Below are 25,596 nucleotides of genomic sequence, written 5' to 3'. Positions count from 1 at the left end.
AATTAAGGTCTCCTACTCCTCCACCATCTTCCTCCTATCTCCCAGGGATCCATTTTTCTGAAGAAATTAATAAAAATCAGATACTTTGCTAACCTGAGAGGTGAAAAATGTATCTCATTATTGATCTGATTTACATTTTTTTTTGAGAGAAGCTACTTGTCTTTTCCTTTGCTTACTAACCAATTTGTTCAAAAGTTTGTGTCCATTTTTAAAAGATTGTTTTGGTTTTTCTTACTGATTTTCAAAATTATTAAGATTATTTCTCCATATGTAAAATGGAAGTTAGCTGGTAGCCATTCACTAATTTTAATTTCAAGTTACATGTTTGTAGATTTGAACTTGACAGGAGCAAATGCTGTTCTATTTAATGAAGAAATTAGATGTAGCTGACCTAACTAAATGTAGATATATCATTTTGGACAACCTGGAAACAACTGTTCAAAGTGACTAAACTTAAAATAATGCCATATGGAAAAATATGTGAGGGTTATAAAGCTTGAAGTTAGGTATATATTCAAATTCAGTTGAGTGAATCTCTGTAGAGGTATACTAGAGACATAATTTCCTTGTGAGCAAAGAACACTCCGATGGGAGGCTCTCACTATACAAGAAAGTGATTACAAAATTAGGACAAGTATAACTGAATGGTCTTGCTTCAGAGGAGAGAGGGATGTTAGGGACTGCCTGGAGCATTGTCTAGAGAAGGGTATTGAGGCCATGAGAAAGATAGCACAGATGGATGGGCTTCAGAGGAATGGAGAAAGTCCACATATGAGTGAAATCATATGGTATTTGTCTCTGACTAACTTATCTAGCTTAGCATAACACGACTCTGTAACTCCATCCATGTCATTGAAAATGGCAAGATTTCGTTCTTTTTGATGGCTTTGTAATATTCCATTATATATATATTCCACCTCTTCTTTACCCATTCATCAGTCAATGGACATTTGGGCTCTTTCTATAATTTGCTATCATTGATAATGCTGCTATAAACATCAGAGTGCGTGTATCCCTTCAAATCAATATTTTTGTACCATTTGGGTAAATACCCAGTAGTGCAATTACTGGGTCATAGGGTAGTTCTATTTTTAACTTTTTCAGGAATGTCCATACTGTTCTCCAGAGTGGTTGTACCAGTTTGCATTCCCACCAACAGCATAAGAGGGTTCCCCTTTCTCCACATCCTTGCCAACACCTGTTGTTTCATGTATTATTAATTTTAGCCATTCTGACAGGTGTGAGATGATATCTTATTTTTTTGATTTGTATTTTCCTGATGATCAGTGATATTGAGCATCTTTTCATATGTCTCTTAGCCATCTGTATGTCTTCTTAGGAAAAATGTCTGTTCATGTCTTCTGCCCATTTTTTAAAAAAATTTTATTGCCAGTCTGTATAGTTCTATGCTAGGCACTAAGTGGATATTCTCATTTATTTTCAAGCACAAAAAAATTTAAAAGTATTACCATTTCCATTTTATAGAGACCATAAATCAGAAAGACACACACACAAAAAAAAAAACGTGTTCAAGGTCACAAAATTAGAAAGTGGCACTGAGATTCAAGTCAGGTTTACCTGACTACAGAGGGTTCTATTCTGTAATACAACTGTATTACAACAATAAAACATTCTTGGGCAGGGCACATTTTCGTATTTTGACATCTATTTGAAAACACATACCAAGTGTATTAAAAACACATTGCTATGCTTTGCAATTTAAAATTAAGTCTCTGGGGGCGCCTGGATGGCTCAGTGGGTTAAAGCCTCTGCCTTCGGCTCGGGTCATGATCCGGGGTTCCTGAGATCGGGGCCTTCCCTTAAATAATTAGTCATGGCAACAGAAGGCTAAGTAACCTAAGATTAATAGATTTGTTCTTCATTAACATGGATACCAAGTCTGGCTTCAGCTGTGGTATACTCTAAAAACTATATTAAAGATGGAAATGTGGTGACTGGACCTCAGTTTTGGTAGAACTAGTCATTGTCACTAAATGATAAAGGATCTTGGATGTTATCTTAGAGAAAACTCTCATTTTAAAGATGAGAATGAAGTAATAAGGGCCTTGCAATTTAGCTGGTGGAAAGAAAGAAAGAAAGCAAGCCTTTGTTCACTGGATGGTAGAGAAGACACCCATGGTGTCCTGTCTGGACAATTTGCTGGAAATCTATATTCCAGATTTGCAGGAAATTCACCATCTAGTGTGCATGGGGAGCTATTTTGCCCAAGGGATTTGGCTATGAAACTCCCTTAGGGTAAGCTTAGGGCCGCTGCTGGCCACTGGGTGCTACTAGCTGCCATGCACTGCTGGAGCCCAGCACTGTGGAAACCATCTGTATACTAAAGAAACCCATGTGTGCTATAGGATCCTGCAGAGAGGAACCCAGGAAATCAGGAAGAGCTTCTTCCCTGTAATATCTCTTCAGCACCCTCTACTGACAAAATTTAGTGATGCCACGTAGCAAAGGAGAAATATTTAAAGGCCTCAACTTCATTTTCTCTGGAACAACAATGAAATGTGGATTTGGAGCCAAGGGGTAATAAATTAATAACCACAGCACTTTACTATATGTGAATTATATTTTTGTGCATGATTTGGGATAACCTTAAACTGTTTTTTATAAAGATAAATTTGGAAACAACATAAAGGCCCGTCAATAAAGAAATGATTAAATATACTGATAATTCCACACCATAGATTACTATAGAGCAAAAATTAGATGTGTATTTAGGTATATTTACGGCTATTATAAGATCTCTGAATGATATTGCTGAATGAAAATTAACAAAATTTTAAACTATAAAATAATACTAAGTATTACATGTATACACACACCTATCATATATTCAGAAGTAGAAGTCCTTATAAGATTATTTTATTAGAGTCTTATAATTAGCATAATTTGTAAACCAACTCTAAATCACCTCATATAATAACTTTGTTAGAAAGATCTTCATGTAATTTTCTGTTCTCTTATTTCTGTTTTCTTATTTATAAATTTCAGAGAAATAAAGCATATCTCAGGTCAAATTGACTCAATTTTCAAATTAGTAAAATTCTTAGAACTTATAACTTCATATAATAAAAATCTGTGGGGTGTGTGTGTGTGTGTGTGTGTGTGTGTGTTTGTTTCTTTTAGGCAGAGGTTGAAAAAATTATTGCAGGTGCCTGGTACATTTTTCAGCCCCTTCTCTTTGGACTGATTGGAGCAGAAGTATCTATTGCATCTCTCAGACCAGAAACTGTAGGTAAGAATTTCAAAGTAGTACATTTGCTAAAATCAACTTTTATATTCAGTGGAATACCTTCAGTAGGTATAGTTATTATCACAATTGTATAAAAAGTTAATAATAATCTAAGTCTCTTAGAGAAGTTAGCCAGAAAATAATTTTTGTCAATCTCGGGCATAAATTTTATACCTTTAATGTTATTCCTTGTAAAGAAAAGTAACACTACTAACTACTATCCAGAAGATGCAGGTCTTAAAATTTTTTTTCCAAGGACAAAAATGTTCAATTAGACTTGTTCTGATCAAGGGCCAGAATTATTCATCAGTTCTGTAATATATATCCATGGAACAAAAATGTTTGTTCATTCATTCATTCATTCATTTATTCATACATTCTAAAGCCATCATATTAAAACTTTTGATTTCATAACACTGCACTTAAAAATTTATTTGTGCACATATACTCATTATTTCCTCCATTCCACTCATTCCATATTCTTCTATCTTTACTGGGAATCCCATCTCCCACTACCTCCTTCAGGACCTCATACATAGATTCTCCCCCTATTCTCATGTCACAGTTTTTTTCCTCTTCAGAATTTAAATAAATTCTAATCTCTCCTCTCTTAAAATAATGTCTTTCCATTCCAATACATGCTACAACGTGGATGAACCTGGAGGACATTTGTCACCAAAAGACAAATACTGTGTGATTCCACCTATATGAGGTATCCAGGTAGTCAAATCATAGAAACAAAAAGTAGAATGGTAGTGGCCAAGGACTTGGGGGGAAGGGGAAATGAAGTGTTGTTTAACATTAATGTTTAATGTTTAATCAGTTTTGCAAAATGAAAAAATGCTGGAGATTGGTTACACAAAAATGTGAATGTTCAACTTAATCCTACTGAACTGCACACTTAATAATGATTAAGATGGAGGGTGCCTGGGTGGCTCAAAAAATAATGATTAAGATGGTAAACTTTGTTATGCATATTTTACCACAATTTATATATGTATATGTATATATACATATGTGTATATATGTATATATGTGTATATGTGTATACATATAAACTCCTTTTATATATGTGTATATATATAAACTCCTTTTTCCACTCAACTTGCCCCTTCACCCACCACACTTTGTTTTTACTCCTCTTTTCGAACTTTTCCGAAGAAGTAATGATATTCCCCTTTGCCATTTCAACTCTCACTCTCTTCTTCATACAATCGACCCCGCTCTCACCAAGGTTATATTGCTAAGTACACTGAATACTTATCAGTCCTTTTTTTTACTCGATAACTCAGCAGCATTTGATGCTATTGATCTCTTTAAAACATGTTTTCCATTGAATTCTGAAACTTCATATTTTTCACTGCACTCTGAGTCCTCACTTACACTACATGTAGCTTAAATGCCGCTCTTCGTCAGGGTTGTTCCAAAGGTTTCTAAGCTTCTCTATGTCATTTTTCTTTTTTTTTTTTTTTTAAAGATTTTATTTATTTATTTGACAGAGAGAAATTACAAGTACACTGAGAGGCAGGCAGAGAGAGAGAGAAAGAAGCAGGCTCCCTGCTGAGCAGAGAGCCCGATGCGGGACTCGATCCCAGGACCCTGAGATCATGACCTGAGCCAAAGGCAGCGGCTTAACCCACTGAGCCACCCAGGCGCCCCACTCTATGTCATTTTTCTGAGCTTACCTACATTCAGTAGCTTTGATAATAAACTACATAATTCCAAAATTTTTATCTCTAAATGAGTGTATCTAATTGCTGATTGGACATCACTACTTGTAAATCTCACAAAACTTCAAACTCGGTACGTTCAAAATTTCTAAATCCTCTTCTCTCCAAACCTTACAATGCTCCCTCCTGGCAATGGTATAATCTCTTTTGTTTTTTGTACTTCAGGCAATAAATGCTTTTGAAAACCTACCAACTTTTGAAAACCATTGAGGGATTGAGCAGTATCCCTCAATAAAAAGCCACAACACCTTTCTATAAAGAAGTCATATTGCAGATTCACAATAAGTCCTCTGGCGATGTCTACCTGGTTTTATTATTTGTTTTACTCGCCTTTCGAACTTGAGAAAGTCATTTATCCTTTCTAAACTTCACTTTTTTCAATTGTAAAATAAAAAAGATTACACCACAGATTGTAAGAGTTAGGTGCTGAACGCACTTAAATTTTAATACAGAAACTGGTACAGAGTAAACACTTAACAAATGCTGCTTTTTAGAAAATCACCTTATCGGCAGTCCTGTTAGCTGTGCCTTTCTTAGGTTCAGTAACCTAGTCACAATCCCCAGCGTGCAAATCAAGATGAACTTACCTTTGACAGCAAAGGATTCTAAAGAATGGAATGAAGTAGCTGTGCATGTGTACCTGGGCTAATGGGTAGTCAGTGTATACACCAATATGGTGAAAAAAGTGTAGACAGCTAGTGTCCATTCTGATTGGTCAGTGCTCTGCCAGTTCTCTTCTGATTGACTGACTGCTTTCATCTTGACCAATAAATATCTTTAATATCACCTCTGGTTTATACTCCATAAACAATTCTCAACCATTTTAATGAAAATATTAACTTTTTCTTTTCTATGACTTCTTATCAGTATGTTTATACTGTATGCACCTTATAGTACATTAATTCATTATGTTTCTGTTTTCCTCTGACTTTGAAGTTCATAGAGGCAAACAAAGTCTGTACATTATACATTTTTGTATACCCAGTACCTAGTCCAAATCCTGTCATACACAGTTATCATTTAATAAGTTAATGTTGAATAAACACATGGAAGAAAGTTTGGTTTGTGCGATAAAGCATGAGAGAAATAACATTCGTATCTCCTCTATAATATATATCAAATATGTTTAATTAATTTCTGGCTTAATCTAGGAAAAATACCTTCTTTTAAAAAAATGATTTGATCTTTGTTATTGATGTTTTGATAAATTATGCCTAACCATTTTGTCTTCTTAACTTTTAATATATTTAGATAATTACAGTTGATAGTATTTTGAATCAATAACCATGAGATACAGTTTCTCCCCCAGTACTTTATTATGTCTAAAAATTAAATATTTCTTACAGGCCTTTGTGTTGCCATCCTGGGCATTGCAGTATTGATAAGAATTTTGACTACATTTCTGATGGTGTGTTTTGCTGGTTTTAACATCAAGGAAAAGATATTTATTTCTTTTGCATGGCTTCCTAAGGCCACAGTCCAGGTAATGATGGATGGGATGGTGTAGCATTTTAACTCCTATTTCTTTATGACACCCTGAAATTTTAAATAAGAGGGTTTATTCAAATTTGGTTGAAAAGATGTAATCTAAATTTGATTTGTGAAAAGGGTTTTTACTAATCTATTCTTTAAAAGTTTTATTTTACATATACTGATTTCCTAAATATGATGGCTCATTTAAATTTATCTAGATCATCAGCATTATTTTAATCAACTAAAAATCCAATAAATTCCCACAGTAACTAGAAAGCAGTAGTCATGAGAAGAAAGAGTTTGAATTTTTATCAGTCAGAGCCCTCTAAATCACCCAGAAAGATAGCTGTTAAACCTTTTCATTTCAATATCTTCCAAGAAGAGAGTGAAAAATAAATAGCATGGTGCATCTTAGTATTTGGAAATACTTCAATGTCAATATAATTGATGATCAGTTATGCTTGACCACAGTCTTTATATATAAAGGAAAAAATTTATTGAAAAGCAACTGAGAAAATGCTTTATTGATTTTCTAGATTATTGGTTGGTAGTAAATTTTTCAAACTAGCTAAAACTTCTGTCAAATATATCAATCACATGACCCCAAAATTGTACACTGTAATGAATAGGGCATGAAGAGATAGGTGCTTGAAAGTATTAACCAGGTATTTAGTAAAATTTAATTACTAATTAAATTAGAACTGTATAGATTATTTGTTGCAAACATAATTTATTTCTGATTATGTTCTTTATTTTCAAAGTAATTATAGCAAACAATATTGAACTATCTCTTTCTGATTATTTTGCAATTGTTTAAACACGGAAATTTTTGTTTTATGAAATGAAAATCAGATGTCTTCTTTTTTTGTTTTAGATTTATTTATTTGAGAGAGAGAGCATGCACCCAAGTGGGGCGGGGGCCAAGAAAAAAATCTTACTTGGGGCTCAATCTTACCACCCTGAGATCATGTCCTGAGCCAAATCAAGAATCAGATTTTTTTTTAATTTTTAATTTTTTTATAAACAAATAATGTATTTTTGCCCCCAGGGGTACAGGTCTGTGAATTGCCAGGTTTACACACTTCACAGCACTCACCATATAGCACATACCCTCCCCAATGTCCATAACCCCACCATCCTCTCCCAACTCTCCCCACCAACAACCCTCAGTTTGTTTTGTGATATTAAGAGTTTCTTATGGTTTGTCTCCCTCCCGATCCCATCTTGTTTCATTTATTCTTTTCCAAACCCCCACGTTGCATCTCCACTTTCTCATATCAGGGAGTCATATGATAGTTGTCTTTCTCCAATTGAAGAGTCAGATTCTTAACTAAGTCACCCAGGCATCCCCAAGATGAGATGTTCTAAATTTAGGAAGCTTTGGGGGATCTGTATGTGCTATAATTATAAGCCAGATTTTGTGTGGCTGTGGACTTTGGCATTATTCCAGAGAAGTTTTATTTCCATCAGACTTTCAAAGAAGTCTGAGACATAAGGGATAAGAATACTGTGAGGTCAATAGCCAAACTATGGAAAGAACCTACATGTCCATCAAGAACCTTCTTTATGAATGGATAAAGAAGATGTGATACACACACACGCGCGCACACACACACACACACACATACACAATGGAATACTATGCAGCCATCAAAGGAAATGAAATCTTGCCATTTGCAACGACAGTGGATGGAACTAGAGGGTATTATGCTGAGCGAAATAAGTCAATCAGAGAAAGACAACTATCATATGATCTCCCTGATATGGGGAATCTGAGAGGCAAAGCAGGGGTTTGGGAGGTAGGGAAGGGAAAAATGAAACAAGATGGGATCAGAAGGGAGGCAAACTATAAGAGACTCTTAATCTCACAAAACAAACTGAGGGTTGCCGGGGGAAGAGGGGTAGGGAGAGGGCTATTGGGTTATGGACATTGGGGTGGGTATGTGCTTTGGTGAGTGCTGTGAAGTGTGTAAACCTGGCGATTCACAGACCTCTACCCCTGGGGCTAATAATACATTATATGTTAACTTTTAAAAAGTCAAAAAAAAAATGAATACTGTGAGATTAGTAGTACAATAAGTGGAACAGTTTCTCCCTCAGAGTATCTTCAGCTTCCTTGCTACCTCTGGTAACTTTAGTGGATAAATATCAAAATAATCACTCTAATAACTTTGGTATGAGGGATGAGTTCCTAAACATTAAAATTTGAAAGATGGCACTCTCCTGCTACCAAAGCCAGTATAAAATAAGGAAATGTTATCAAGAACATGTTGAATAATGCATGTTCATCTTCATTATTACAACAATAATGCATGTTGTAAAGAAGGATGAAAAACTATCTGTACAGTAATATGAACAGCTGAAACTCAAGAGTTCTATAATAGAAGAGTATATTCAGATATTTGTGGGCAATTAGTAGTCTCTGCCATTGTTTCATGCATACTGATATTTTCTCTTCTGTTTCATTGTCCTAGAGGCTAACGTTGTTGTGTTCTGTAGAACAAGGGAGTAACCAGATTGTTTAATATATTATTTCCAGGGCACCTGGGTGGCTCAGTCTTTAAGCATCTACCTTTGGCTCAGGTCATGATCCCAGGGTCCTGGAATAGAGACCCATATCCAGCTTGCTACTGGGCAGGAAGCCTACTTTCCCTCTCTCACTCCCCCTGCTATGTTCCTGCTCTTGCTGTCTCTCTCTCTGTCAAATAAATAAATAAAATCTATATATATATAGATAGATCTATCTATCTATCTATCTATATATGCATATATGTTATTTTCCGATGTACATTAATGTTGCATTTTGCCTGTAAAAGAGAATAAAAATTTTCATGAAACTTTCCAAAAGAATTAAATCTTAAATAAAATATTTTACCAACTCCTGAGGCAGAAATTAACTAAATGCCTAATAAGATTAACTTCAGGTATTGAAGGAGCTTCTTATTGTCAAGTTTCATGATTTTTAATTAGTTAGCCTCTAAAAGAAGTACCTATTCTTATGGGTTGTTTTTTTGTTGTTTGTTTGTTTGTTTCATTTAAAACTTTACCATCTTCCAGTATCACTGCATTTTTTCATCTTTTTTTTTCTTACTTTGAAATTAGTAAAGATAGAAGAATAAGATGACCAGTAACTCTCATCTTTACTCAGGTGGAATTTAGTATATATGGTATCATGTTCTAGTTAATTAATATCGTGAGTCTGACTTTGCCTTGTGTTTTGACATATATTTGCCTGATATTTTTGTAGCCCTACCTTATGCAAATAGGTACATATAAATCATTATTCTTTCCCCAAGCAGGGAGAGTTTTCAAACAACCAAAACACTGCAGTATACTTTGAAAGAAGACTAATAGAACTTTCTTAGCTGAGCAAAAGAACAGTAATTTGTTTTTGCAAATGACAAAATAATTCAGCTTTTCTCTATGCACTTGTCTTATGTTTCCATTGTTACCTTTAAACTTTTATAGGCTGCCATAGGATCTGTGGCTTTGGACACAGCAAGATCACATGGAGAGAAACAGTTAGAAGAATATGGAATGGATGTGTTGACAGTGGCATTTTTGTCCATCCTCATCACAGCCCCAATTGGAAGTCTACTCATTGGTTTGCTGGGTCCCAGGCTTCTCCGGAAAGCTGAACATCAAAATAAAGGTGAAGAAGTTCAGGAAGAGACCTCTATACAAGTTTAGAGGTGAAAAGAGACAAAGCTGAGTGTAATGATTAGAAAGCTGCTGCCAGAAACTTCTTTTACCAACTAGCGAAGTCTATGTTATCTAGATGCATATTGAGATATGTAATGTTTAAGCTTTAAATGTAATAGAACCAAAAGTGTGGCTATTTCTTTAAAGAGCATTTTTAGCCATCCTTTTCATGTCAGTGGTAATATTCTACATCTCCAACCTAATTTCTTGACCTCTCTTTTTTTTTTTCAAATACCTCTTAATTGTGTATCTTACATTGTTTAGTAAAATGTACTACCACAATTTATTTTTTTGAGATTTTACCTATTTATTTGACAGAGACACAGCAAGAGAGAGAACACAAGCAGGGGAGTGGGAGAGGGAGAAGCAGGCTCCCCACTGAGCAGTAAACCAGATGCTGGGCTTGATCCTAGGACCCTGGGATCATGACCTGAGCCAAAGGCTGATGCTTAAAGACTGAGCCACCCAGGCTCACCACTACCACAATTTAAAATTAACATGGAAAAGATCAAGTTCAGTATCCTGTTCTACTAACCAACAGCTTGATCTAACTTACTGTTACTGTCATAATTTCATGATTCATGGTCATCTGACCACTCAAACCTTGAAATGTTTTGGACTCCTCTATACTTTTTTATTTTTAAATACCATAATGCAACACTTCAGCAGTTTCTACTCCCACTTTTTGTGCCAATTTGCCTCTTCTCCATTTTGACCTCTCTTGTTACCCTTCTGTGAATTATTTTAACTGATTGGTCCCACCAAAGTTTTCAAGTGTGCCAAGTGTCTTCATTGGCTCTTCCTCTTGCACCTATCTAGATGTCAAAAGACCTTATCCTTTCTTCTAACTGACAACACAGAGTCTCCCATTTTAGCAGCGCTTCTGAGTTTGCCTTCCCCTGAGGAGTGCCCTGGTTCAGCCCTTTCTTATTTGTTTCTTGTGACCCATATCTTCAGGCTCTTCCTTTGCTGTAGGTGAGAGATAACTGTCAAATTTATGCCCACCTCATAAACGAAATATTAATTAGAGTAAGGTAAACTGCTATAATGAGAAACCAAAAAATATAGAACTTAAAATAGAAATTTATTTCCCTTTCGTGAAACTGGCTGACTGGTTGATGCTGTCATGATTAGTCAGTTCATGGTTTTCCTTAGAGACCCATGTCCTTCTATCTTGAGGCTCTGACATGTCTTAAGCCCTAAGACAGGTTAAAGATGAATGTCTCCCATGTCTCCTTTCTAGACTTCAGGAAGAAGTGGAGAGGGTGAATCCAAAGCAAGCAATTTATTTTTGAGTAAATGATGTGAATTTGGCCATATATCTCCTCTTACATTCTACTGGTGATGACCACACCCAGCTCTGAAGAGGTCTGATAGTATTACCTCCCACTAAGCATCCTTTAGTGAGATTCTTAGGAGTAAGAAAAGTTCAGATTTGGGAGACAGAGGTACCATTGTATGGAATGTTACCATCACTTAGTAGTATAATCTTGCATGTTAGCAGGCTTTCTAAAGATAGTACCTTAAACTGAAAGAGTGATTTCTATGGCAAGATTTTCAACCATTGTGGCATGCTTGCAGAGAAGACAGTAGAAGAAAGGCTTATCTACATAGGTCACATTTTATCCCACTTACTCAACAGACCATCTTTGCTTTAATGTATCATCTTTAAATTCTCTTTGACTCTAGATCAATTTCTGCCTAGTTGCTAGAATAATTATATTTGAATATAGTTCACAGTGTTTTTCATGGTGTATGTATCCCTGAAGCATTTATTACTTACTCGTCATATCCCTGAACTCAGAACTCTTTAACCCAGAATCCAAAGTTCAGTCTAATCTTAAGTAGATATTAAAATGTGTGAAATGAATAGATTATAAATATTCTGATACTACCAAGATGATTTGCATAAAGCCTATCCATTCCTCTTTTGTCCTTAGACTGCTGTTCCAGATCCTTTCTCCATGACTTTTACCTCTATTTAAAAGCAGCTTAATTTTTATTAAGCTTACATATTATGAAGCCATAACAGTTTCATTTTTACATCAGCCTGATGTTGGTTACTCTGTGGTACTGTGTTTTCTTCTAGTTCATGCTCTTTATTTGGATTGTATTAATTTACACAAAAACTCAGATAGATATTTCAAACTGAACTTAATTGGTTAGGTGTACATTGGTGGCAGCAACATAAAGCCAATGTTCATCTGGTTCTCTCTTTTGACAGGCTCTAAAACCAGATTCATTCAACAAAGACTTAATGGAAGTTTTTGATGACCTAAGCACATCATCAAAACTGCTATTGTTTCTGTCCTTAAGGATCTGTCAGTCTGATGGAGGAGACAGATAAGAGATTTCAAAACAGTATGATAAGTGCTATAAAGCAGCAAATATGGGAGTCAAGAAGGCTCATAACAGGAGCACCCACCTAACCCAGGGGTAGTGTAGTTTAGGCACAGCTTCCAGAGAAAATAGGGTCTTGGCTAGGATGTGGGAGATGATTAAGACTTAGACAGCAAAAGGCATGTGACCCAGAAGGGTGCTGCAGTTAGGGCTAGGTCCCACATTCTCCAATAGTTTTTGAGGCTCCAAACGCTTATTAACTTATAAAAAAAATACAAACGCTTATTAACTTATAAAAAATACAACTGGTATAAGTAAATAAGAATGTTGTTATAAATAGTCAAGACCCCAAAGAAGAATGAGAAGTGGAAATTCACAGTGTAGAAAGGGCGGAAGAAGCCATTTAGCCACTACCAATAGCCTGTTGCATTTTGGAGAGCATGCAGCGAGTTCTCCTTCTCCTCAGTGAGCAGCCACCATCTAAATCTCTAAATGTCCAGTACGGGCCTGTGCAGGGCTCACCATTGAAGCCTCAGGTTTATCACCACATTGTGAGTCACAGCTGTCCACTTGGTTGGTGAACTCAGAGTTAACCTGATATAGAGTGTTGACTCAGGTCAACCAAACCTACCCAACCCCAACCACAGATAGAAACAATTACTCTAACCCCTGAGTCCCTATAAAAGGAATGTATGTATCCTACAAAAGGGATATATATAAAAGAGAAGATACTTCTGTCAGAACACTTATAACTCTTTTTTCAGTTTGTCTACATTCTTGTCTCCTATGAAATCAGCTCCTTAGGAGTGAGAGCCTTGTCTTGGTTATCTTTGGACCCTCACTAGTTTGCACATGGCATGAAATACAGTAAGCAATTAATAAACATTTATTGGCTGAATTGCTGAGGGGATCCTCTTCCAGTATAGAAAACCACTTGCCGGGGCACCTGGGTGACTCAGTGGGCTAAGCCTCCGCCTTCAGCTCAGGTCACGGTCTCAGGGTCCTGGGATCAACCCTGGCATCGGGGCTCTCTGCTCATTGGGGAGCCTTTTTCCCCCTCTCTCTCTCTGCCTGCCTCTCTGCCTACTTGTGATCTCTCTCTCTCTGCCAAATAAATAAAACAAAATAAAATCTTTAAAAAAAAGAAAACCACTTGCCACATAATAGTTCAGATCTTAGTCTCCTTGCTCTGTCTTAGTCTCTTTGGGCTGCTATAAAAGATACCACAGACTGAGTGACTTAAACAACACACAATTATTTTCTCATAGTTCTGAAGGATGGAAGTCCAACATGAGGGTGCTAGCATAATCAGGTTCTACTGAGGGCTCTCTTCTGAGCTTGCTTATGGCCTCTTTCTTGCTATGTTCCCACGTGGTAGGGAAAGAGATGAGAATGGGGTGGGAGAGGGGGAGTATGTACACTCTCTGGTATCTTTTCTTACAAGCACACGAATCCCATCATGAGGACCCCACCCTCATGACCTCACCTAATCCTAATAACCTCCAAAGGCCCCATCTCACAGAACAGCACCTCGGGGATTAGGGTTTCAACATACGAATTTGGGGAAAACAGTCCACAACAAGGAGGTCATACTTCAAGAACACTTCTAAAAAAATTACTATAAGTACTTGTTCTACCATGTCCTTTTTTCTCTAGGATCACTTCCATCCATCTCTCCTCCAAGAGGTTTTTTTGTTTTTTTATTTGGGGGGGCGTGGCTGATTAGGTTTCAGCTCTAAATTGTTTTCACATTCCAGTATTTTTCTCTCTTTTTAACTCCAGATAACCTTGATTGGACCTGGGTGTCCTTAAAGTTTCCTCAGCCACATATTTGCAAATGATCTCATCCTTTACGCTCTTTAAAAATAGTATTTTTTTCCTGATTGCAAGATAAGACATTTTCACCGCAAAAAATTTAGAGCACAGGAAAGTACAAGGAACAAAACTGAAACTACTCAATGTAAACATCCACTTTATTTTCATTCTTTTACATTTTACTCTTGCAGTTCAAAGGATGTCTTAAAGATACATCATCCACTGAATTAGGTGAAAGGCATCATAAATACTTTATATTTGACTTCTGTGAAGATATGCAGATTGAAGAACTTTTATTGTATATAATGAATACTGAACTTTCCAAATACTCATTCAGTCACCTGGTAATTGTCAAATATTCATTTTGCAATGAATAAAACTGACAAATCCTTACCTTTATGGAGCTTATGTTTTAAAATCCATTCATTCACTCACTCAGGATGCACTCATAATACTCTACTAGATGCCAGGAATTATGCTAAATACCCAGGAATTCAGCAATGGCCAAGATGTTCAAGGGCTCTGCTTAATGGAACTTGATTTCTAGTGGGAAATGGACACTGTAGAGAATACAAATATGAATAAGATATGATACTTTTCTTCAAGAATTGGATCTTCAATTTAAATTGATGTATTAATATTAGAGAGTAAGAAGAAGAAGGAGAGAACGAGGTCATGAATGGGCATATTAGGAAAGTTTGAAATAGTAAAGACTGGAATATAATAAAAATTGGCACTTAAGGTTGATAAAGAAAATTAGTGACAGGAGGATTGGAAAAGAAAATCGACAGTTAAATTGTACCAAATAGATCACTGACCACATTTCTATCTTTATTACTTGATCACCTTTCAATTTATTGCTTCCCAATGTACAAAACCATTTATATAGAAGACATTTTTAAAGCAATTTTTATCATGTCAAATTTAGTGAAAAATGCTATCATTCCTCAAAAGTGTTTTGTTTTCAATGACATGGTTGCAATCATGTAATCAACTTCATTATTAAGTTACTATTGAGTTTTTATAAGAAAATGCATCAATGTTTTTTGAACCATTATTAAATTTTCATCATGTTATCTTTAAATAAATGAAGGACATTATTTTTTAAATCTTTCAGAACATTGTATTTCTAGATGAATAGTTTATGTAGTTCTTTGTAAGCAGTGGGAATTGCTTTGCAATTTAGGAGTAGGTAACACAGGTTTTAGTTGATGAGCCCAAATTAAATCTGGTTTGAGCCTTCCGATGAGAATTCCAAAATCCCACTTGTTGATGTGCCTCCATCCTCCTTAGATGGACCCTAAAGCACTAAACTCTTCAGTAGTTCATTGCATCTGGAGCACAGAGCATGGCCCTGGAGGCTATCAGACTCCTCTCAAAAGCCTTCCTAACCAACGCTACCATTTTGACCGCCACCAGTACCCTGTTTTTCACTTCGCTGCCAGGAGAACAAAGCATTTCCCTAATGCTATAATCACAAAAAATCTGGCCTACTCTCCTGAAACAAGGGAGAAAATAACTTTCAGTCCTTGCTGGAATGCATACACCATGCTAAAGATGAAGATTTTTTTTTATCACCCAATAAAGAACTGTAATTTAAGTCAGATTTTAAAGGATAAATAAGAAAAAGGGAAAGAGAACACGCTTGATCGCTTGATAGAATAACTTTAGGGGCGCCTGCGTGAGTCGGTTAAACGTCCTACTCTTGATTCCGGCTCGTGATCTCAGGGTCTGGGATGGAGCGCCTCCTAGGGCTGGAGCCTGCCTGGGATTCTCTCTCCCTCCGCCCTGCCTCCATTCCTCACCCACCCCGACCCCCACTCCTAGGCATACACTCTCTCTCTCTCTCAATAATAATAATAATAATAATAATAATAATAATAACTTCAAAAAAACCCCACATAGGCTAAAAGGATTACAGTGTGTGCAGGAGTTGAAGTTCTTTGGAGTAGCAGGAGCAAAGTTAGACAAGGGCAGTTTATAAGAAATTTGGACTTAATCCAATGACAGTTGTTTATCATCTTTTAGGAATCTTGGAGATTCCATCAGAGGAGGCTTAGGATTAAGAATCCAAAGCTTCTAGGGGCCCACCCTCAACTAGAGTAGCTCTGCTTTCGTTTCATAAGAAGGTCTCCACTTAAGATTTCATGGGGGGAAAAAATAGGTTTTTGGTAATAACAGGACACTGAGTGTTTGCTTTGTACCAAGCCCTGCTCCAGACACTTGTCATGTATCAGTTCATTTTTCTCACACCACCAGCAACCACGTCCTCTACAGCAGAGAAAACGGAAGCTCGGGCCGGCTACGTATTTGTCTGTCATCCCATAGCTATAGAGTGGCAGTGCTGAAATGTGAGCCCAGACAGTCTTAACCACAGAGACTGATATTTACAACTGATATTTCAGCTGACTGAAGAGGAAACATAATGTGAGTTGTGACAAGTCACTTCTGGCGGGTGCCGCCGCCTGGTGCTGCTTTTTGGCTGAAGGGCCCTGTGATGTCTACCCTGTCCCTGGACTTTGACAACCCAATAGATCAATATTCACAAGAGACGTGGAAAGGAAAGGGTCGAACAAACTGACAGCACACCAGTCGGTTCCAGCAAACCCCAAAACCCTCACCTCCGCAGGCCAGAGCTCCCACCACGCCGCTCAATGGCGCTTCCGTCACTAGCCCCGCCCCGCCCCGCCAGGCCCCGCCCAGACCCCGCCCCGCCGCCCTCCGCGGAGCCAGCGGCGGTAAGCTCGGCCCTAGCGGCCCGCGCGAGGGTTGGGTCTCGGCGGCTTTCTCCCGCCCGCGCGGCGCGGGGTGTACGCGGCGGTTGCTGGGCGCCAGGGCCGCTCCCGGGGTAGCGAGGGATGCTGAAGGAATTGTAGGTACGGTCCATTTTTCTCAACTCTCTCCCTTTCCAGGCCCTTGGGCACTCCTGGTCCCTGGTCTCCCGCGGTCCTTCCCTTCCTGCGGACCTGAGGAACTCCTTACCTCCCGCTGCAGCAGGATGCGTAGCTCCGAGGCTGGGGAAACAGCCACGAACCCTCTCCCTGACTCGTTGCTGTACTCCCTCATCCCACATCTCTTCTTTATTCTTTCCCTTCTTCCTCTGTTTCTCTCGTTTTGCAGGTAATTCTCAAGTAAGAAAAAAGAGGTCTGTCAGTCAAGATTGACTGCAAAAGTAATTTGATTAAGGGCAGACTGTTGTACAAACGGTGACTATCTGCAGATGAACCTTAACATGCTCTTGTGACTGGAGGTGTGTTCCAGGATTCGTTGCTTATTATCCCTGGAAGACCTTCCTCCCTAATTTACCCTCCTCGCGTTCCCCCGGCCCCAGCCCCTTTCTGTTGGCTTTATCACAGGGGACAAGCCCCTTAGATCAATGCTTTTGAAGGATTAAGGACAGTTGTTGCACAGGGACCAGGTCAGGTGTCCAGTTCATCATTCAGGAGTGGTAAGAGCTCTGCAGGCCCTACCAAGTCCCTGACACCCCTCGATGTGTGCCCTAGAGTCTGTGAAAAATTAGATGGTGCAATGGGAGAGGAGCACTTGACCCCCATACTCCCTAATTTTCCATGAGGGTAAATAGAATTGATATTTGTGCAACGGCACTGTGGAAAAGTAACACTTGTTACTATCGCAACTAAAGAATTCATGACCCCGGATGGTGTAGTTACTATGTGCCTATGAAAAGGGCATTCATATTTATTGCCTTCTGTGAGTACCAAAATTTATATAGCTTTTTATCAGTTGGCTCTTGTCATGAGCTCCCACCCATTACCAGACAAAAGGAAAGAGGCTTGTGCAGTAGGGGTACTATATAAATAACATGTTTATGCTACCTCTCATTTTGTACATTATTTGCATATTCATATGCTGTTTATACATTTCTGTCAGATGGAGTTGGCTCACAAAATTCCAGTTTACTGAAGAGGGAACTAAACACAGATTAAACAGTACCTGAACTTAGTATAATATACATTCAGTAAATATTGAAGGAATAAATGGATGAGATCCTCAAGGAGTCATGCCTTATACACCTTTGTAGTCCCTGGACGCAGAGCCAAGTCTAGCTCCAGGAAGTTCGCAAATGTGAGAGAGGTTGAGTGACTCACTCAGGAACGGGAGTTCAGTAAGTATCCTTAGGGAGCTACTATTTTGCCATTATTCGGAATAAATGGTAAAAAAAGACTGGCAAGATCCCCGTTCTCATGGAACTTAAAATTTAGTGAAAAGGGAAACAAGCTACGAACAAGGAAAATTTGGATAATGTTAAGTGACTTGAAGAAGTAAAACAGTATGAAGTGAGAGAGATACTGGGGAAGAAGTTGCTTTAGATTTATTTGTTATGGAAGGGCTCTCCAAAGAGCTAACATTTGTACTGAGACCTCAGTGATGTAAAAAAGCCAACCACAGAAATATTAAGGATCAGAGCACTGCAGTTAAAGGACACTCCAATTGCAGAAATCTTACAGTAGGAAAGAGCTTGGCTCTTTCAGGGAACACCATAAGATTTCTGTAGCTGGAATATGGATAAAGTGGTGTAATATGACTTTAATGAGATAAGTAGGAGCCAAATCACATAGGGCTTTGAATAGGTCATGGGGATCTATCTACCCATGGAATAAGTTTGGAATTCATTTAAAGTGTGATGATAAACAAGCAGGGAGTTTTCTGGAAGGGAGTAATATAATCTGATTTACATTGAAAAAAAGATGTGTTCTTCCTGTTATGTGGTTAATGTATCATAGGGGTTGGGGGAAAAGAGTAGTAGCAGAAGATAGTTGTGATCCAGGAAGAAATGACAGTAGTTTGGTCTTAAGTGGTATAAGAAGTGGATGGGTATGAAATGTATTTGTAGGCAGAACCTACAGACTTGATGATGATACGAATATTGGGGTTAGAAAAAAAGAGAAGCTCCTAGGCTCTTCTCTTTAATTTGAGTGGATGGTTGTGCCATATACCAAATGAAAAAGACTAAAGAAGAAAATGTGTGTGTGTGTGTGTGTGTGTGTGTGTATGTGTGTGGGGGGGGAGGGTTTTTACTTTGCTCACCTTCAGTTTGATATGTTTATTAGAAATCCAAAGTAAGTCCTGTGTCTTGAGTTCTGTGTAAGGAACCAAAGATACAAAGTTGAGATTTATCAGCACATAGAAAAAAACTGCCTGGAGAAAGTGTATTCATAGAAAGCATTCCAATGATTAGAGGTAAAGCAGAAGAAAAGAAGCAAGCAAAGGAAATGGTGAAGGAGTAGCTCAGGAAGTAGGAAGAAAATCCAAGAATGCGGTGGCCTAAGAGCCAAGACAACAAAGCATGGCTGGTGTTATTGAAACATACTGAAAAATCAAATAAAGAGATCTGATCATTGGATTTTGGCAACATGTAGTAGTTATGTGCCTTGACAAGCAAAATGAAGAGAAAATGTAATGCGAAGAAATAAACAGCACTATAGATATCTCATGATATTTCATGAAGAAGAGTGAGAAATGTAGGTAATAGAGGAATACGTGGGGTCAAAGTAGAATTCTCAAAGATGGGAATACTGAAGTGTGTTTCTAGGCTAATGGGAATTATTCCATAGAGGAGAAAAATTATAGTATAAGAGAGAATGTGTATATTTTAAGAGTGAAGTCTTTGATAAAACAAGAGGGAATAGGATCCAGGGAATATGTAGATGTATTGGCTCAGAAACATGAACATAAAATTTATAGTAATAGGAAGAAAGGCAATGAGTATAGATAGCCATGCAGGCAGATGAATAGATTCAGTGATCTCAGGAGAGAGTTTCTGCCTGATACTGATTCTCTTTTTCTCAAGAAAGTAGAAGGTCTGAGGCTAGATCAGTAAGGAGAGAGAGGAAGAATGTTTGGGTAGAAGGTTTAAGGGGTGAGAAGAAGACATAAAATAGACATTTTATTTTATTATTTTTTTAAGACTTTATTTATTTATTTGACAGAACACAAGAACGGGGAGCAGCAGGCAGAGGGAGTGGGAGAAGCAGGCTTCCCAGAGCAAGGACCCTGATGCTGTGCTTGATTCTAGGGCCCTAGGATCATGACCTGAGCTGAAGGCAGACACCTAACTAACTGAGCCACCCAGACGCCCTAAAATATCATTCTAAAGGACAGAAGGCTGTCATACTTGCCTTGGTCTGTGTGGGCTGCTCTAACAAAATAGCATAGACTAGGTAGCTTATAAACAATTTTATTTTTCATAGTTCTAGAAGCTGGGAAGTCCAAGATCAAGGTGCTGGCAGAGTCAGTGTCTGGGGAGAACCCTATTTCTGGTTCACAGTAGCCAAAATGGAATAAGCTCTCAGGAACTTTCATCCAGGGTATTTATCCCATTCATGAGGGTTCTGTCCTCATGACCTACTCATATACCAAAGACCCCCACCTCACAATGCCATCACCTTAGGGGTTAGGATTTGAACATATGAATTTTGAAGGAACACAAATATTCAGTCAATAGCAATACTAGAAAATCATAGAGTACATAGCTGGGTAGGATCAAGTGCCCATTTGAGATTTGTGGCCTTATTAGTGGGTAGCTGAGATAGGGTGGAGGAAAAGATCATAATAGCCAAGGAGTCATAAGACCAGACTGTTGGGAGGGTTGGCTTCCTGGTTATTAGTGATAAATTAGTGACTGAGCAAGTTCTTGAACCCAGATATCCTGACTTCCCAGCTCAATAGGTGACCATTTTATTGATAAATGACTCACAGCATTATTCTTTGGTCCCACCTCCCCTTCCAGTTAACATTAAGAAAAAAAAAAAAAGACTTGATTTTTTTTTTCATCCATGTTTCTAAATTCTAGATTTTCATAGGCTGCTGCTTTTTTCTCTCTTATCCCCTTTAATATTTACTTGTTAAATTTTAGGTTTGATTTTGTTGTGTGGGGGCTTTTCTTTTAACCACTTCCATCAATATGTGTTTATTAAATTGCAAAACCCTAACTCTTAAATAGTAAAGTGGGGATGAAGGATGAAATTTGGAAATCCTGTTGCCTATAGAGCTGGAATGACCAGTAATAGGGAGACTTAATTTGCATTTACTCATATAATAATAATAATAATAATAGTATATAACAATAATAGACAGCATTCGGGTAGCCTTTTGCATTTTATAATATGCTTTTTTTCTTATTTTTTTAAATTTTTTAATTTTTTTATAAACATATAATGTAATTTTAGCCCCAGGGGTATAGGTCTGTGAATCGCCAGGTTTACACACTTCACAGCATTCACCGTAGCACATACCCTCCCCAAAGTCCATAACCCCACCACCTTCTCCCGACCCCCCTACCCCCAGCAACCCTCAGTTTGTTTTGTGAGATTAAGAGTCACTTATGGTTTGTTTCCCTCCTGATCCCATCTTGTTTCGTTTCTTCTTCTTCTACCCCCCAACCCCCCACATTGCATCTCTACTTCCTCATATCAGGGAGATCATGTGATAGTTGTCTTTCTCTGAATGACTTATTTTCCTAAGCATGATACCCTCTAGTTCCATCCACATTGTCGCAAATGGCAAGATTTCATTTCTTTTGATGGCTGCATAGTATTCCATTGTTTATATATACCACATCTTTATTCGTTCATCTGTTGATGGACATCTAGGTTCTTTCCATAGTTTGACTATTGTGGACATTGCTGCTATAAACATTGAGGTGCACGTGCCCCTTCAGATCACTACGTTTGTATCTTTAGAGTAAATACCCAGTATTGCAATTGTTGGGTCATAGGGTAGCTCTATTTTCAACTTTTTGAGGAACCTCCATGCTGTTTTCCAGAGTGGTTGCACTAGCTTGCATCCCCACCAACAGTGTAGGAGGGTTCCACTTTCTCCACACCCTCGCCAGCATCTGTCGTTTCCTGACTTGTTAATTTTAGCCATTCTGATTGGTGTGAGGTGGTATCTCATTGTGGTTTTGATTTGTATTTCCCAGATGCCGAGTGATGTGGAACATTTTTTCATGTGTCTGTTGGCCATCTGGATGTCTTCTTTGCAGAAATGTCTGTTCATGTCTTCTGCCCATTTCTTGATTGGATTATTTGTTCTTTGGGTGTTGAGTTTGCTAAGCTCTTTATAGATTTTGGATACTAGCCATTTATCTGATATGTCGTTTGCAAATATCTTCTCCCATTCTGTCAGTTGTCTTTTGGTTTTGTTAACTGTTTCCTTTGCTGTGCAAAAGCTTTTGATCTTGATGAAATCCCAATAGTTCATTTTTGCCCTCGCTTCCCTTGCCTTTGGCGATGCTGCTAGGAAGATGCTGCTGCAGCTGAGGTCAAAGAGGTTGCTGCCTGTGTTCTCCTCAAGGATTTTGATGGATTCCTTTCTCACATTGAGGTCCTTCATCCATTTTGAGTCTATTTTCATGTGTGGTGTAAGGAAATGGTCCAATTTCATTTTTCTGCATGTGGCTGTCCAATTTTCCCAACACCAATTGTTGAACAGACTGTCTTTTTTCATTGGACACTCTTTCCTGCTTTGTCGAAGATTAGTTGACCATATAGTTGAGGGTCTCTATTCTGTTCCATTGATCTGTGTGTCTGTTTTTGTGCCAGTACCATACTGTCTTGATGATGACAGCTTTGTAATAGAGCTTGAAGTCCAGAATTTGGCTTTCTTTTTCAATATTCCTTTGGCTATTCGAGGTCTTTTCTGGTTCCATATAAATTTTAGGACTGTTTGTTCCATTTCTTTGAAAAAAAAATGGATGGGATATTCATTTTATGTTTTTATTTTCTCTTATCTCTTTTAATTTTATAACTACCTTTTTCAGATGAGGACACTGAGGCTCAGAAAGGTTAAGGGTCTTGATCAAGGACACCTACCTAGTAAGTGGCAGAATTATTAACCACAGTGTTCTGACAACAAGTCCCATATTTTTTAGTGTAGTAGTTTGTCTCTTTGCTTTTTATACTTTATTATGTCCAAAATGATATCAAAGAAAAACAGCTAGGTAGAAAGTAATGGCTGGCAAGAGGCCTTTTACAATTCAAAAACTTTTTCTGTATGTTTAAAATTCAACAGTTAATGAGATTAGATAATTACCTACCATCTGTGTTAGGTAATTTAAAGAACTCAGAGATGATTATGAAATCACTGATTTAATCTAGTAGGGAAATGCAAGTCACTAAACAGCATTTCTTGCACCCTCTCCCAAGCACATTTTATATGTGCTTCCACAATACCCTGTATTGACTAAACTCTATGTACAAAGGAGAATGAATTCAGTACCAGTTACACAGTGGGCTGTCAGTGAATATTTGTCAAATAATAGCATGATGATAGTTAAACGAGCAATTGTAATAGTGAGATGAATGCTGTGGTAAGGGATGGATGCTGTGATAAGGATGCATCCTAAAGGGAAATTCTAAAGGGAGGAGCTCAACACTGATAGAGAGTTATTTGTACAAAAAACAGTGGTGTAGGGTTGGAAGACAATATACAGAATATATAAAGTCTCAGAGATATGAGGGTTGGCAAATTTAAAGAACTAAAATACAGCTGAAGTTTAAAAAGCCAAGTAAAAAATGAGATTGGCAAGGACAAGTTTAGCCCTTATTAAAGTGCATTCCATAGCTGAGTTTGAGTTTGGACATTTTTCTTCTATGGGGAGCCATTGAGAAATATTAGGCAGGAAGTTGCCATAATCATGCTATATTTTAGATTATGCTGTACTGTGGACATTAAAAAGGGAGGCCCAAGACTGGAAGTAGGGAGAACCAGTTGAAACGTCATTACAGAGCTTATGGGAAAAGGGGCCTATAGCCTGGACTGGAACAGCAGCAATTTATAATGAGAGCAGTGGACAAAATTTTCAGTTACTTAGGAGCTTGTATTAACATGATTTACTAATCAGTGGATATCAGCAGGGAAGGAGAAGGAATGACTCCTTGGTTTCTAGTTTCAGCAACAGGTAGATGGTGGCTTTGTTCTCTGAAATAGGAAATTCTCTGAAGAAGGAATAGACTTAGTGGGGGAAGGTTTTGAGTTCAGTTGTGCATATATTGAGCTTAAGATGCTTGTAAACACAATGAAGTAGAGATATCCACTAAGTACTTAAATACTCTATTTAGAAACTCAACAGAGCTTCTCTAGGCAGACTCATCAGCATATTGCTCATAATTGGAGCCATGAGAATAAAATAAATTTCTTAAGAAATGTATATAGAAGAAGAAGAGAAGAGGGGATAGGGAAGAGTGCTGAGGAACCCCAACACTCAAAGGATGGATAGAGAAAAAGAAGACCAAGAAAGGACAACCAGAGAGCTAGAACGAAGGTTGGACAAGTGATAATATGATGTGAGAATTCAAAAAAAGAAAGACGACTTAGTTTTGTGCAATGCCTTATAGGAAATTCTGTTGGAAAGACCCTTAACCAATACATTTCATTTACAAAGAAGAGATGCAGTGGTAAAGTATTACAAGCAAAGAAAACAAAAAATGCATGGGAGAACAAGTAACAGTGTAATGTGACTGAAATGTAGAATCAAGAGAACTAGAGAGAAAACCATGATAGTTTGATGCCCTATCGTGGAAAACCACGGATTCTGGGTAAATTGTTGGTAACTTTACTATTTGGTGAGGAAAACCATTATGGTTAGGGCTAAGGGAAAGACAAGGATATAAAACATGTTCTGAACCCTGGAAAACCTTACCATTTTATTGTAGAAACATGATCTCGGCACCTGAAAAGAATAAAAATTCAAGATAATACCTGATTAATGAGAACAAACACCTAATACTATAGGAATTTTAACAGTGGCAAAGTCGATTTGAATTGGAGTACTCATTTAGTCCAGATTTGTATTGTCCTGATTAAATAATAATGCCAACTAGTCATTATCTTAAAAACAAAACAAAAAGTCCTGTTCTAATTTGAATGCTCTGTATAAAGAATATTCTCTTTGTAGATACAACTTTCAAATTCATTTGTTCAGAAAGGCTTATACTAAGTTTTTACTTGATGATCTTTGACATACACTCAAAAAGACTTCTTTGTATGAAAGATAACAATAGCTCCAAACATCCTAAAATAATACATGTAAATACACATTGATGCTTATGCTTTACCTAACATTCATTTAATAAATATATGTTAAATGAGCATTATGTGTCAGTAATACTTAGTGACTCTGGGCATGGGCTACATATTGAAACACACCTGAATTCAAATCCCAGTTCTGCTTTCAATGGAAGGAATAAAAGCTGCAATCTCACTTAGAATAGTTTATACTTAATTCTAAGTATTAAGATTTTTTGAAAGAAATTTCAGTTATTATGT

The 25,596-nt window shown here is 37.6% G+C and overlaps 2 protein-coding genes across 2 annotated transcripts in view; both read left to right on the top strand.

The window, feature by feature from the left end:
* SLC9B2 (solute carrier family 9 member B2) overlaps positions 1-10,451 on the top strand; it is a 51,078-nt gene extending 40,627 nt beyond the window's left edge. Inside the window, exons 10-12 of the mRNA XM_059394837.1 lie at positions 3,142-3,250; positions 6,324-6,460; positions 9,919-10,451. Of these exons, the coding sequence (XP_059250820.1) occupies positions 3,142-3,250; positions 6,324-6,460; positions 9,919-10,140 (468 nt within the window). The 3' untranslated portion in view covers positions 10,141-10,451. The remainder of the gene's footprint in view (positions 1-3,141; positions 3,251-6,323; positions 6,461-9,918) is intronic.
* A 6,623-nt stretch (positions 10,452-17,074) lies between these two features.
* The window catches only part of SLC9B1 (solute carrier family 9 member B1), a 66,323-nt gene continuing 57,801 nt past the window's right edge, over positions 17,075-25,596 (top strand). The window contains exon 1 of the mRNA XM_059376753.1: positions 17,075-17,183. The gene's annotated coding sequence lies outside the window, so the exon portion shown is untranslated. The remainder of the gene's footprint in view (positions 17,184-25,596) is intronic.

Source organism: Mustela nigripes, chromosome 1 (genome assembly GCF_022355385.1).
Source record: "Mustela nigripes isolate SB6536 chromosome 1, MUSNIG.SB6536, whole genome shotgun sequence".
Taxonomy (NCBI): Eukaryota; Metazoa; Chordata; class Mammalia; order Carnivora; family Mustelidae; genus Mustela; species Mustela nigripes.
This window is presented reverse-complemented; position numbering and strand designations above follow the sequence as displayed.